This window comes from Ostrinia nubilalis, chromosome 12, assembly GCF_963855985.1.
Source record: "Ostrinia nubilalis chromosome 12, ilOstNubi1.1, whole genome shotgun sequence".
NCBI lineage: Eukaryota > Metazoa > Arthropoda > Insecta > Lepidoptera > Crambidae > Ostrinia > Ostrinia nubilalis.
The window spans coordinates 2,128,768-2,144,211 of NC_087099.1; the positions used below are offsets into that span (position 1 = coordinate 2,128,768).

A 15,444-nucleotide genomic window follows, 5' to 3' on the forward strand; every position below is an offset into this window, starting at 1 on the left:
AAAAAGTTCATCCCCAATTTTCCACCCTTGGGGGTTGTTTTTTTTATAATTAAATTTAAATGGGACCACCCTTGAGGTATTACCTATACGCCGAAAAAAGATTTGTTCAAATCGGTTCATAATTGGCGGAGTTATCGCGTAACAAACATAGAAAAAAAAAACATACGGGTCGAATTGAGAACCTCCTCCTTTTTTTGAAGTCGGTTGAAAAAGGGAAAAATGTGCATCCTTTTTTGTATATTTTCAATGAGGAAATATTGTTAATGTCATCGTCGACATTAAAAATCTCACATGCATGCACCACTTACGCCAATTTGATTTTTAAAGTGCTTTCATACATCAAATCATAAAGTTATATTTTCAAACGTATCCGAGTATTATGTATGTCTGTAATTCTGTATAAAGGTATCTTGATACCCTCGAAGCGTATCAAGTGCGGGATGGATTCTAATCAATGGTTTCCATGTAACATCCAATCAACGTGAACGTTGAAACCGTGATATGGAAGACTAGTTTTTATTTTTAAATCCATTTAGGCTAAAATGTACGGTTATTGATCAAAAAATTCTATCGCTGATAATAAAAACTCTATGTATGTGGATTCTATGTAGAACTGTGATTATGTCCATTTAATTGCTGAAAATGTCAACCACTCCAAGTATTTTTTTAACATTAATCATTCTATAACAAAAATATTAGAATTAAATCTAGCTATCTCCATTATTTTAATCAGGACAAACGCAGTCATGTCATGCATTTCATGAATGTTTACAAAGAACTTAAACAATTGGAAGTCAATGTTGCTATGTTACCAATTAATAGGTTACATGAACCCCAATCAAACTATAACAGCTCCATCGAGCAATGCGACTAAATTAAAACTAACAACTGTCATCGTACATTTCCCGTTCGAATGTTTTCAAAAACGTATCACTGTTATCTAAAATTGCAACGACTCCATCGGATGTCTTCCGAAACAGGGCTCTCGACGTAAGCGCAGCAATAAAAATTATATACGTGGCCATTTAGAGATGAAAACTGCAGCCACTGGCCCGCGGCCAATACAATTATGTAGTTTGTGAGTGCTCTTGGCCAAACAACGGGTCGACTCGCGGTAGATTACCTTGGGGTGGTGGCGCTTTGATAGCCACGATAAGCGGCCAATGACCTGACGATTAAATTGCATTAATGGGATTTAGATTTGGTTGCCATAGTCTGCTATGTGACCATAATGTGTCTTAAACTGACGTATATTGTTTTCAACTGACGTATAAGAATAACATTGCCATGGACACCTTGGGGTGGTGGCGCTTTGATAGCCACGATAAGCGGGCAATGACCTGACGATTAAATTGCATTAATGGGATTTAGATTTGGTTGCCATAGTCTGCTACGTGACCATAATGTGTCTTAAACTGACGTATATTGTTTTCAACTGACGTATAAGAATAACATTGCCATGGACACCTTGGGGTGGTGGCGCTTTGATAGCCACGATAAGCGGGCAATGACCTGACGACTAAATTGCAGGAATAGGATTATAGATTTGGTTGGGTTATTCCCAAAGGTCCACAGATCTATTGTTTTCAAAAAATTAAAGTTCAGAAAGGTAAACTGGATGAGAATGCCATATGGCATTAAGTTCGCCTAATGTTAAAATGTTGGTATTAAAGTATAAATAAATAAATAAATACCTACTTTGATTTCCAATGTGAACCATGAGAATATTTAGTACAATCAACAGTAAATAAAAGCTGGGTATAAGGATGAAGCAATTACGAAACTGAACCACAGAAACTGAACACACCACTATGCTACACGTATAAGACTTTTTATAAATAAGTGATGGTATGTCATTGAGTAAGTGTTTCTGAGCCTTTTCTACTTTAAACAGTAGGTGCCACTATTTGTGGTTGCCTAGCAACACTTGTATCGATGTTGTAAACAAAAAAATATATTCTAAAGTCTAGTAGGCATTGTTTTATGATAGTACCTTTCTATAAAGTGAAATATGTATTATTTAGGTTAAAAAAGTCAGTTTTGAAAGTGAATTGGTGTCAAAAAAATATTTTGTGTCGTGTATTATTCTTTATTGTATTTTCCGCAGTTCAATCGTTGTTATAATGTAGCTGCAGTAGGTATGATTTTCTTTCTTTTATTATCTTATCACTGTTAGAAAACAATAATCTTAATACGCTTATTAATTTATCAAAAACGTAAAAAAGATTATGCATATCATAATATATTAATGAGTATTATCTCATTAGTAAATAATATTAGTAAACATGTAAAGAGTTATAAACTTGAAAACGTTTATTTTTATTTGTATAGAGAACAATACTGTCTAGACAAACCTCAAGAGGATTTAAGACATTATTTAAATCAAAGATGTAATGGCTAAATAATGGAATAATAAATAAATAAATAAAAAAAACTTAGGTACAAAAAACAAAGGTGGACATCAGGCCTCTTTGAAAAAAAATTTGGTCAGCGTGGGGAGTTTGAGTCAATGCCTCCCCTTGTCTCTGATAAGTTAAGAGTCGCTAGTAGTGCTCTAACAGTCAAGGCTAAAACACCTGATACTGATGATGAAGATTACGATAAAATTAGAATAATACTTCATCATCATCATAATTTCAGCCACAGGACGTCCACTGCTGAACATAGGCCTCCCCCAATGACTTCCACATCGCACGGTTGGTAGCGGCCTGCATCCAGCGCCTTTCTGCTACCTTTATCAGGTCGTCGGTCCGTCTCACGCTGCGTTTTACGGTACGTGGCCTCCACTTATATTGATGTAAAGTCGACCGTCTGAGTGCATACTATACAATTTTTCGATGATGAAACTAAGACCTAGTTTAAGATGCTATAGTGTCACGTCACTACTACTTACTTATTCATATGGCTTAGCTAAAGCCTTGGCATCCGTTAAGAGATGTCTCCAACTCCTTTGATCTTGTACTTTTTCACACCACTTGCCTGCCTCAGGCTCGCAAAGATTCATGTCCACCAAGTCACCCCAGTGGTGTGAGTGACGTCACTATACATCACAAAAATGAATAAGCCTGGCCAGAACAATTCTTTGTTTAATTTCAATGAATCAACATGGAACTAGATTGCATTGCACATAATGTAAACAAACTATATCAAACGCTAGTTTGTTATTTGCGCGAACGGTTATCAATTATTCGCGCTAATACTCTATTAGACTTGTCGCGTTAATTAATCCAATTCTAATTATAAATTCCAAATTGGAAAATACGGTTTTTCAAACAGTAGATTGCATTTTCCGTATTCCAAATTGTACTCAATAATATCGAAATTAATTTATTTGAATTCAGGCAATGATTTGTATTGTTTGATGAATTGTTAGTATTTGGGATTAACAAATTAATCATTATTATAAGGTTAGTATAAAAGGAGTGCTTCGTCATCATCATCATTTCAGCCATAGGACGTCCACTGTTGAACATAGGCCTCCCCCAATGACTTCCACATTGCACGGTTGGTAAAGGAGTGCTTACACCCATATTATTTTACCTTATAAGAATGAAATACGAATTTCCACGTCATTTTTGCAATTCCTGGTTTTCAATTATTTTCATTTATCTGTTATAAAGTCTTTACAAGGTTTTGGCAATGTTAAACGTGTTTTAAAATATTGTTTGCAAGTAGTTATGGAACTAAAAAAGTTTAATTACCCTCATAACTGAGTAGATTGAGTGTTAAAATGTGTTTCTGTTTTTTAACTATCTGTTCAAGAACTTACGTGACTCATAAAATTTACAACTTATGTGACATAATTGTTATATTATACAAAACTACATAATGTTTAAACTAGATGATCTACATTACTTTGTTTTGTACCTAGTGTGTGTATAGTGCCTAGTTATGTACGGACAACAATATAAATCAAATTTAAAACTGATGAATTTTACGTAGTTACAATAAAAACAAAGGAAAATTATTATTATATTATGATGACGTAATTTTATTAAGCAATAAAAATGCAAGTTAAAGTAAAGTATTAAAGGCCCTTTTCCAGAAAATAAACAACTTTTATGAATATTAACTTTGATGTACCTACTATTAATATAATTGTACTACTAGCCAGCAAGTATTACCAACCACTGAAAAAAAATCCGGCAGTAAAACACTGGAAAATTAAATCGAAATGCTCAATTCAACACTATCTCTCTCACGATCGGTCAAGCGCCGAGTCTATGCTATTCCAATGCACCGTCCATAGAGCACGATAGATCGGTGTCGGTGCGCAGCGCTCTACTAAGCACCTCAGTATGCTTTTTGCTTCGTTCGAGAACGCGTGTGGCCAGTTACACATTTTCAAATTTCGGATTTGGAATTTTCGAACGATCTTCATGTGTTTTCCCCAGTGAAACGGACTTTGGAACTGAATTACTATGCGAAATATTTAAATTTTCCGCTAGGAATATTTGACGGTAAGTAGTTTCGGGTTAATTAATTTCTTTTTTATTGCTATTTTTTTTTCACTTTGGCAGATCAACTTAATTAAATATTACCTATAATTAGTAGCCGAAGTTTAATTAGATTTTTTTTATACTTAAGTTTCGATATTGTCAGATTATGGGAACAATATTGATTCTATATTAACTAAAATCCTTGACTTGTCCTCCGATTTCTTTTATTACCTTCGTAGTTTTTATTAATTACTTTTAGTAAGTTAACTGAAACAATTTATTATCGTGCCAGGTATTTTTAATTAAAAGATTACAATAACATTATTTCAACAAGCATATAATAAAATTGAACTTTGTACACTCGTTAATGAACAATAGATTCGTATTGGAATGGTTGAATAACAATTAATCGGCAGTGATTATTCGATTTACAACAACGTGAATCGATAAACGGGACTAACAGGCACACCACGCATCGGTAACTCTTGTAGTGTTTAAATTAGCACTAGTCTTGCTTGCTATATCTAGATGACTATACGCCTGTCGGTCTGTCTGAGTCTCGAATGGAGCTAAGAATCATAATAATTAATACTGAGGTTGATTCAAACATAGCACAGAGAAGTTTGGAAATCTATGCCGTTTTAAATATATTTTCCTAAGATACCAACTATGAACGATATTATTGATTACGAAATCATTTATTCTTGACAAACATTTAATAAACAGATAAAAACAATTTAATAACAAATTAAGTATAGTACAGATTATGTAATAATTATGAATAATTAATATCAACTCTATTTATTAACATTTTTATTCAATGAAGTAATTAAAATAGTTTTCAGATCGCACTGAATAAGTAGGTCATGTCAGAAAAGGAAAAAAAATTCATTTTTATGGTAACATCATGTGATTGGTTGAATTTCAATAATTGGTCCCACAATACGCTTGTATTTATTTGTTCTATATTTATTATGAATCATACTTAGGTAAGTGTCATTTCATTATTTGAGCCTAAAAAATTTTATGATCATTTACGATCAACGGTAAATGTTACAAGATTTTTGAAGGTCATCAAAGCATGATCCCTCATTATACAATCAAATTACTTCCAAATACCTGCCTACTAGCTTTTTACAATACCTACATTTTGTCAATTGTTTGAAAAGTTAGACATGCTAATGATGTTTTGAAGTTTTAATTTGCATTAAACTAAGCCTGCTTACACGTTAAGTAGAAAATAGTTGTTGTTCTCTTTTCAAATGGTAAAAGAACCTTCAAAACTTGCTTCAAAATAGGCCTCTAATTTATGAGAAATATTTACTTACAATATCATAATAATCACCAAAGGATGCACACAAAAAAGAACATAATCTGTATGTTTTCTTTGTTTCGGACATCTGTGGTCATTTAGTCTCTTTTTGAAAGTACCTAGTACCCAGTCAGTTAGTAGTTAGTACCGTACACGTACGCGTACCGGAAAGCGCAGCGTAGGACTTCAACCCACAAGGTGGACCGACGACCTCATAAAGGTAGCAGGAAGGCGCTGGATGCAGGCCGCCACCAACCAGCCATTGTGAAGTGATGTTGATGGGGTAGTTTCAGTGTCAGTGTCACCTTTTCACGCAACATCGTACATTTTACCTGTATTGTACCATACGTAAGAACGTTACGCAGCGTGGACGACCTCATAAAGGTAGCAGGAAGGCGCTGGATGCAGGCCGCTACCAACCGTGCGATGTGGAAGTCATTGGGGGAGGCCTATGTTCAGCAGTGGACGTCCTATGACTAAAGTGATGATAATGATGAGGTAGTTTCAGTGACAGTGACATTTTACCTGTATTGTACCATTCGTAAGAACATTACATTACATAGAAATTAGTACATTACTAAAGTATTTACATTTCAACGAAGGCCAAACTTAGTGCTATGTCTATTATTCTATAAAGAATAGACTATTGATGTCTTAGATCCATTACACCCACTCTCTACTGGAGCGAATGAGCTAAATTGTAGTTTTATTAGTGACGCAAAAGTGATCAATGTCACGTTGACCATGATCCCTTTATTGTATATAATTTCATATTGTAGATAGAGCCAATGGTCAAAGGTGATTGAGTTTCCACCGCTACTTCTTCTCAGCACCAGCCCATAATGTTGTCACGAACTGGTGGTAGGGCAAGCTATATTTGGGACGTGTAAAAGCGCAAGCCAACATGAAAAAAAAATACCTTAAAGACTTTTAATTCTTTTTTGTCTTTTGGATAAACATTTTTCAAATTTTTATCTACTCTGTATTGCGTGATCTTTTCACACTTACCTTTCGGAATTCGAACCAGCTGCCGCAAATATTGAGTTCAATAGACATAAATAGATCACGGTAATTCTAGAAGAACCCTCCAGTACTAGATTCCAATTGGAATCGAATCCAGTTCTCCATTTAGTCTTCATAAAAACGATCCGAAACACTTAAAAATACGCAGAATAACAATGTATTAAAGACAGATAACATTAGGATTATAATTGTATCTTAAGATAACAATAATTGACATCACAACAAAATTGTAACTCAAATTAGATTCGATTATGTAAAAGTCTAAACTGATAATATTATTATGTTATGTACGAGACTTAAAGGTACTTTTCACATGAGTTCTTTGTTTGATTGTATTCAAAACTGTGACCTTTACGAATATTTTATGTAAATATAATACTTACACTAAAAATAGTGACGTGTTTTCATCTTTCCTTGAAGTTGAAAATATTGTATGAATTGTGACAACTGACTCGAACGTGGTGGTATTTATGAGTTGCCATTGACTTCTGACACTACAAAGTTCGAAATCATATTTTTTAAGGTCAATAGCATTGAACCCAACCTACAAACTACAGTAAATAATACTTTTATCTTCAAAAATAACACATATCACAACTGTTTAAGACATCACTGTGCTTACCTAGATGTGCTGTCTGCATTAAGAACACTAGGAAAATATAAAATTACTTAATATTATGCGTTTCACGCCAAAATAAGAATCTGTTACTAAAGTATATTATACAAATAATATAGGTGCGGACTACCACTGACTACCAGATCTAGTTAGGTATTGCTTTTGTTAGTGGTAGCTGCCTGTAGCCAGTGGCAGTCCTAAATCCTTAGGCTGAGTTGCACCCCTTTACTTTAACCGTAACTATAACCATAACCGGTATTTTTTGAAAACAAGCCTGCAACCCAGCCTTGATCTTCATAACCATAGACTGTTAAATTAAACAAAAGAAAATTGTTACAGAATATAAATCAACAGATCACCAAAATGGTGGTGATAAGCAAACCGATGTTCGATGAAGTGTGCCGTGGCCAGGCTTGTCGGGATATATTCCACCCCTGGTCGGAGACGTGTATAGGAGTGCTGCCCAGGGCGTTCATGGACTCTGTGAAAGGCAGCTTACGTTTTTATACTATAGTTTATTTGGTAAGTTAATTTTTTCTTGTACTCTTTGTATATCATTTTGTAGATCCGTGAGTTCAGTCAACAACACAGCAGACTTTACAGTTGTGTTGATAAACAGTTTACTACTCTACCTTTTGTAGGTTCTGCGACAGTTAAGTATGTAGCCCACAGTCACTTTAACTTACTTTGCACTTTGTCCTATTACATCAGGCTGAGTAGCACCATCTTAACTTTAGCCGTAACTAACATAACCGATGTTTTTTTATATGGAGTTTGACGTACTCGTATACCTACGATAGCAAGATAAAATATTCTTTAACAATTCTATGTATAATTTCAGGCACAACTACCAATGCACATGAAGCATTTCAAAAGCAAAGAAATGTGGATCAAAATGGCGGAGTACTACTGCAGATCAGTCACGTTCGGTCTCCTCGTGCCTTTCACCTTCATCACAAGTAACTGCTTGTTTAGGTAAGGTATGTACTGTTAGTTATTTTGTATTCATCATCATCATCATTTCAGCCACAGGACGTCCACTGCTGAACATAGGCCTCCCCCAATGATTTCCACGTCGCCCGGTTGGTAGCGGCCTGCATTCAGCGTCCTCCTGCTACCTTTGCGAGGTCGTCGGTCCATCTTGTGGGCTTGTATTCTTATGTTTCAGTTATCATACTTTGATTTTGTTAGGGATGACTAAACTAGCTAACACGGGAAGTGTAAACTAATGTCGCCCGGCAAGCGGAAGGTCGTGGGTTCGAGTCCCGCCTTAGGCAAAATGATAATTTAAAAAAATCTGAAATCAGGCCTGAAAGGGTTATATAAAATTTATATGAATGTAGTTACGAATGAACACAGTTACGAATGTATGAAATATTCCTTTTCTAAAGTTAAGAAAGTATATAATATTTGTGTTATAAATATACTTACGTCCTTGTCACATCTACAGCAAAGATTAAAATGACATGAAGGTGATTGCTTAATTACCATCGAAAAACATGAAAATGCATATTCGCCAGTAAACTATTGTTCAAACCAGAAGGAAGACGGCCTTCTTTGTGTTTTCAACTGTTTCATTATCATCATTTCAGCCACAGGACGTCCACTGCTGGAAATAGGCCTCCCCCAATGATATCCACATCGCCCGGTTGGTAGCGACCTGCATCCAGCGCCTTCCTCCTACCTTTATGAGGTCATTGGTCCACCTATTAGGTTGCTGGTGCTGTCCCATCGGCCGTTCAAATGTTTTTTTGTTCTGTTTTCAGTCAATTTGGAATAAAGCTCAGCTACATATCGTCTCTGTTAGTGCCACTGACGTTGAATGGCCTCAACATCTATTGGGAACCACCGAGCAGAAGGAGTCTAGTCATTAATCTATTTTTTAATCAGGTAAAGTGAAACCTAATTCTATGCAGTAATCATTTTTGCTTAGATCTTCTATTCGATTCTTTCTAGGCAGTCCCTCATTGTTGAGATTCTCTGATAAGCTTTTTATAGTCTTGCTCACTCAATACTCAAATGTTATTGCATCCTTAATGTTTCTTTGTTTTTAAGTACCTATTAACTTTTAAGTGTTATTTTTAACCTGCAACAAATTATTCAAATCGTGACGTTAACTGTACGTAAAGTTTAACAATACCTACATCACACAGACACTTGACTATACATTTCCGTTGCAAAGTACCTATTATATTAATCTTCATTATCTCATCATCCGATCATTTAGTATCCACTGCAGGAGCACGACCCTCTCTAATTCACCAGAGGCAAATGGAGGATTTGGCTTATACTCCTCACGCTGGCTAAACTGGTTGGGCCATAAATTCAAATATTTTTTATTGCATCACATAAGTATGTACACTTACAGTAAGGTCTATTCTGATAAACAGTTTAACTTTCCCCCGGGACGAACTTGACCTTCACTGGTTGGGTTTTTATTGGAGGTCAAGCTGTAGATCCTGGCTACACAGGAGTTGCAGCGGTGGGAAAGAGAGGTGGGAATAGTCTTTACAGTAAGGTCTGCTTAAGATTCTAAATACAATTCCTTGCAGTTACTCGAGTACTGGATGCGGTTGGCGAGTCAAGCCGGGTACCTCAACATCACCAAGTCAAGGCAGACCTTGATGTTCATGATCGGGAGTGGGCTGCTGTTCTACATGATGAGGCTGGAAGGAGATAAGCCTAAAGAACAAAGAACTCCATTATTGTGGTAAGTATAATGTACTATATCGTTTAGTTTTGTAACATAAACCTAGCTAAATATATCTTCCAGTTCTTCCTGAAGAACGTTATGCATGCCAACAGCAGTCTTAGGCCCAGAACAGACGGTGAAACGCAACTGCAACGAAACTTTCTGATGATTCTGATGAATGAAACTGAAACTGAAATGTTTCAAACTGGTCGCGTCATGTGTGGTGTCTCAACGGACGCTATGGCAGAAACTTAGATGCAACTCAAAAGTAACTAGGAGTTGCAGTTTCGTTGCAGTTGCGTTTCACCGTCTGTTCTGGGCCCGACGTAACTCGCGATTCAATTATTTCATTCGTCAAGAAGTTCCACATAACTTCCTACAATCCACACTACAGCAGCAGTGTTCGTAAAGCATTTACTCCGCGAAAAAAAGAAACCCAAAGGCTTTTTTTACTTTCCCTTTGAGTGACAAGTGCGTCAAGTTCAAGTTGCACTTATGTTCTGAAGCAGTATTTTGTTTTCAAATGTTACATTGTAGTAAACTTTGTGTGATCACAATCAAAGCTGCCAATTTCAAATGAGTTTCTATTTCAGTAGAATTAGTTAACAGTATTGTATACTATTTACAAGTTGTGATAAAACTGAACACCGAAATGCTTTTAGAATTTACGGACGTGGATGCATGGACGCCATTTTTACTCAAGGGACGTTTCGAATACGCTGTGCAGTTGCTGCTTCTGTTTACTTTAACCAAAAATTAGTTTTAAAGTAAAGTTTTTAACAATCCTTAACTCAACTGTCCAAAGTTTATGTAAACAGATAGAAACGTGCAATGGCTTAATAAGTCTAATAATATTAATAATAATTTGTTATTGTGTTAAAATCTTAAACTGTGTAACTATTACAACAGTGTATTTAGTCAATATTTGAACTTTTTGATTTACATTTTGAATTCTCATTTGAATTTCAAATTAGGTCTGTATTAAATTAATTGAAACAAAAGACTTATGAATCTATACTGCTATTTAAGTGCTATAAGTTTTTGTTAAATTAATTTATCGAGTAAAAGTATTATTTATTTCTCTAAAGAGAAAACCTTACTCTCAATGCCTTTAATATTTCCTTTAACACAGGATTTACAACGCGGAAAAAGTAAATCGGAATCCAGAAAACCCAAAGAAGCCGTGTCCGCACAAGGGACCCTGCCAGAAACACATTCTAAAGGTGAAGAACTTTCCATTTTACTTAAACTAATTAAATGTAAAATATATTAAATTGCGTTAGAACTTATGATGTCACTTGTAGGTTGTTAGTCAGTTCAATTTGACTTTTTAATTAATTACCTATGTTGAATCGTATGAATATTTTTCTTTACGTTATATTGATTTCATTTCCAGGGGTACGGAACCTATTTCGCCGTCGGTCTAGCCATCAGCCTGGCTAAGTTAATCCTGCCTAGGATAAAAACGCCTCTACGAGCGCTATCCTCCCTGAGAGGAAGACACTTCAAGATGGCTCTATTCTTCGGCAGTTATATCGGTATTTACAGAGTACGATACTATAGTTACTATTAAATTGATTTAGTACATACATTTTAGCAAGTTTTTTATGATAAAATCATTGATGGTGCTAAAGTCTCCCCGTGATAATATCATAATTAGGAAGTCACAAATCTAAAGGGTTTCCATTAAAGTTAAATAACCTATTAATATTCCTATTCTTTCCTTCCCTGTGAGAGAAATCTGGCGTAAGGGCCGTTTCCCACCAAAACAGAAACGAGACGAAAGAAGACGAGAAGTATAATTAATACTTAGATATAATTCATTATTTACATATCTCTTTACTGTTACATTTTAGTGGAAATAACATTGACTCTATTCCACTTGTCTCCACTGCACATCTCAGGTCACCATCTTAATTTTAATTTTAGATTGAAAAAGAGGCTGATAAAGGTGACTGAGTTTCTTCCGCCACTTCTTCTCAGCACCAGCCCATATTATGTTGTCCCGAAGTGGTGGTAGGGCTAGCTATATTTGGGACGTGTATAAGTGCCCTGGAAAGGGCCTATGTACCTACTGAATAAACTGTTTGAATTCTGAATTTGAATTTGAAAAGTGGAAAACGGACCTAAGTTCCAGTGACGTATTCTGTTGTTACCCAAATAATATAACCTTCAATAAAAATGTGTGTTTCTATAGTACTTAATAGTACATAAAAGTACTACATAGAAGGACTTCCACTGCTGAACATAGGCCTCCCCCAATGCTATCCATGTTACCCGGTTGGTAGCGGCCTGCGTCCAGCGCTTTTCTGCTACCTTTGTGTATATTCAGCATGTATAATTATTTCTCCCCAGGCTGTCCTGTGCTTCTTGTGTCGGAAGAAAGGATACGATTCAGAACTGTTCGCGCTACCAGCCGGTTACCTGGCAGGGCTTTCAATGGTGTTCAGCCCAAGCCTAGGAGTCGCTATAGCTTCACTTACTGGGGCTATGAAGGTAAATATAATCTTTTGTAGTGGTTTGTAGGGTACGCTGGATTTGCAAAAATCAAGTATGCAGAAGTATATGGACATGACGCAAAAAGAAATTGCAAGATATGGATCGTTCGGACGACAATCCGATACTGTGGTGGCAAGTTGAATGTTAGAGAATGTATTGATCCCAAAGTTTGTCTTCCGATCGGATTAATAGAGGGAACTATTTTATTACCTTTGATATTTCCAAGTAACAGTGTAGGAATACTTATGTTAACTTTATTAATCTTGCTGTTCCTGCCGACTTTGCATGAAGAAGTCTTTAAGGCCATGTAAAGTCACAGTATCTGGCCATCACTAACTGCTAAACTTTCCATAAATTCCAGTTATACTCAACGATTCTCTACGAGAAGAAGGTTATACCTGACAACATTCCTCTGCCAGAGATGCTCTACTGCACCTGTCAGGGTCTCCTCTTCACCTCTAGATTCGTGAACACCAAGGCATGTCCTCCGTACATCATGAATTTGACGGACACTATTAGTCATGGACAGTAAGTTATCCTTTAACATTTGTCTATCCTCAATATCTTCTTCGTCTTTTTTTTTGTTTTGGCAAAACTTAATAGTAGAGAAGAACAAACGCACAAAATGACTTACTTGACTTAAGGTCCTATGTCCCTTAGATGGGGCAGAGGGCGTCAAAAACGCACAAAATTGAGGTTGCAAAAAGTTATATGTTATCATCATTACTTTTTTTGTTACAGTTGCGAAGCAATACACCAACGAGTTGCGGAATTAATAAGTAAAGGAAACATGTGATAAAATATTTATTAGTGATTGGAATGCACACATTTGGGTGACGGTACAAATCGTAAATGCGCATGGAACATCAAGGAGTAGCCTTAGTTTGATTTAAAATAGCTTTAAAATATATTAATATTGAGCAATCCCAACTTAATATTATAAATGCGAAAGTAACTCTGTCTGTCTGTCTGTCTGTTACGCTTTCCCGCTTAAACCTCGCAACCGATTTTGATGAAATTTGGCATAGAGATAGTTTGAGTCCCGGGAAAGAACATAGGATAGTTTTGATCCCGGTTTTTGAAACAGGGACGCGCGCGATAAAGTTTTTCTGTGACAGACAAAATTCCACGCGGGCGAAGCCGCGGGCGGAAAGCTAGTTTATTTATAAAAGACTAATAAAGTTGTATCTTGACTTGGCGTATGTCGTGAATGAGGGCTATCGTTTAAGCGCTCATCAGTTGGCGCCACTGTAGAGTAAGGTCACTATCACTTGCTAGTGGCGAACACAGTGGCGCCAATAGCGAATATGCAAGGTTTTTTTATTTCTCACATTTCAGTAGCCATTATCCAATCAATCAGTGCTTTTATTTAACAAAAATTTCAAAAGATACCTAAGATAATAGACGTTAGAGATCTCATGACCAATGACGTCATGTTAGAACGACACGCAGAGTCCCATACAAGTTACTATGGGCGCGTGACATTTTGACGTCACGCTCAGCTGTTTTCATACAAAGTTTAAACACTTGTACCTTTTTTGTTTCCAGCCCGATTTCAATACTAGTTTTTCAGAAATTCTATGATTTAACTAAAGTGTTTATTTATACATAATTTATTAACTTTTAAAATCGATTCATATTCCCTATTGGTGAGCGCTGAAACCAGGGTGGCGCCACTGTAGAGTAGGGTCATGTCAATCGCCAGTGGTGCTAACTGAAGTATAAAAACGATAGCCCTCATTGAATTGTTTTTCAATTCAACGAGAACTAATAGTTAAAAAATAACACATCATACTAGTTAGTAAGGTATTACGTTTTTAAAGCGCTGTAAAGAATAACATAATATTCTTCGACGTAATTTAATATATTACGGTGTTTGTGATCTATAGTTAGAATGTATATTAGCAAATTGGTTGTGTCGGAGTTATAATAAATTAATTGTTTACGTATTTTTAAATCAAGTTGTTTTATTATTAGGTAAGGTAAAAATATGTTTATTACGTACGTAGTAGAGTTAGTTTTAGTTGTGTTTGTTTTAAAATGATAGATGTAGTAGTAGCTTAATATATGTATTTATACTTGGAATACCACCCACAGCTGGACAAAGCCCCACAGATATCAACATAGTCCAGCGCTGCCCGTGCCCGCATCCAGGTATTCCCGTGACCATCACCAGATCGTCAGTGCACCGAGTGGGAGGCCTGCCTATACTACGCTTTCGGACGCGTGGTTACCACCACTAGCGAACTTTTCTGATCCAATTACTATGTATTTATTTTTTATTTGCATCAGATACTACTCTTTGGACTCCTTAAACAGTTTTTGAACCATTGCTAGCTGTTAAATTATCATAATATCTTGTGTGAAGATGTAAGAAATGTTTTATTATAATTAATACACAAGCATATTAACGTATTAGGTTTCTCAGAAGTATTTAGTCCAATCTTAGAGACTATTACCACGTTAATACACTTCGTTGACTCTATTGACACTTAACGTTACCTCAAAACCTATTCCATCTAAAATGAACAACAGAATTAAAGTAATTAGTAGCCAGCACTACACAAAGAGCTCTCAAAGCGTTATTAGTACAATTACAGTTCGTTATTCACAAAGCTCGACAGACTCTGCTGGAAGTTTGACCTTCGGCAGTATTTTAAAGCAAGAATTCTTTCTAATAAGCTGATGGTATTTCAAGGGTCCTTTATAACGCGGCTGCGTGACTAATGCCCATATTTGAAACATAAAAACCTTTGATTGGTTGATTTTTTTTTCAAATTCAACCAATCAATGGTTTTTTATTTTACCTATATAATAGTTAGAAATTAGAAGTGATTGAATTTGAACCATAAAGTTAATAGGT

General features: G+C 35.8%; 1 protein-coding gene across 2 annotated transcripts; it reads left to right on the forward strand.

The window, feature by feature from the left end:
* Window positions 1–4,280: 4,280 nt before the first annotated feature.
* On the forward strand, window positions 4,281–13,505 carry LOC135076458 (transmembrane protein 135-like). 2 transcript variants are annotated; one of them, XM_063970923.1, is made up of 10 exons: window positions 4,281–4,460; window positions 7,730–7,912; window positions 8,232–8,365; window positions 9,157–9,280; window positions 9,943–10,100; window positions 11,215–11,305; window positions 11,479–11,631; window positions 12,438–12,578; window positions 12,943–13,109; window positions 13,323–13,505. In XM_063970923.1, exons 2-10 carry the CDS (start codon window positions 7,754–7,756, stop codon window positions 13,375–13,377), a joined length of 1,182 nt encoding a protein of 393 aa, XP_063826993.1. In that variant the 5' UTR covers window positions 4,281–4,460; window positions 7,730–7,753; the 3' UTR covers window positions 13,378–13,505. The 2 variants fall into 2 exon arrangements, with proteins under 2 accessions (XP_063826993.1, XP_063826994.1); XM_063970924.1 differs by lacking the exon at window positions 13,323–13,505 and having other exon boundaries at window positions 11,479–11,620; window positions 12,943–13,070.
* Window positions 13,506–15,444: the final 1,939 nt, after the last annotated feature.

What these genes read in the sequence shown, in the direction of transcription:
- LOC135076458 (XM_063970923.1), top strand. Translation starts at nt 7,754, where the DNA reads ATGGTGGTGATAAGCAAACCGATGTTCGATGAAGTGTGCCGTGGCCAG. An exon ending in ACAAGTAACTGCTTGTTTAG is followed by an intron (nt 8,366 to 9,156) that starts GTAAGGTATGTA and finishes TTCTGTTTTCAG; the next exon opens with TCAATTTGGAATAAAGCTCA. An exon ending in GTTATATCGGTATTTACAGA is followed by an intron (nt 11,632 to 12,437) that starts GTACGATACTAT and finishes ATTTCTCCCCAG; the next exon opens with GCTGTCCTGTGCTTCTTGTG.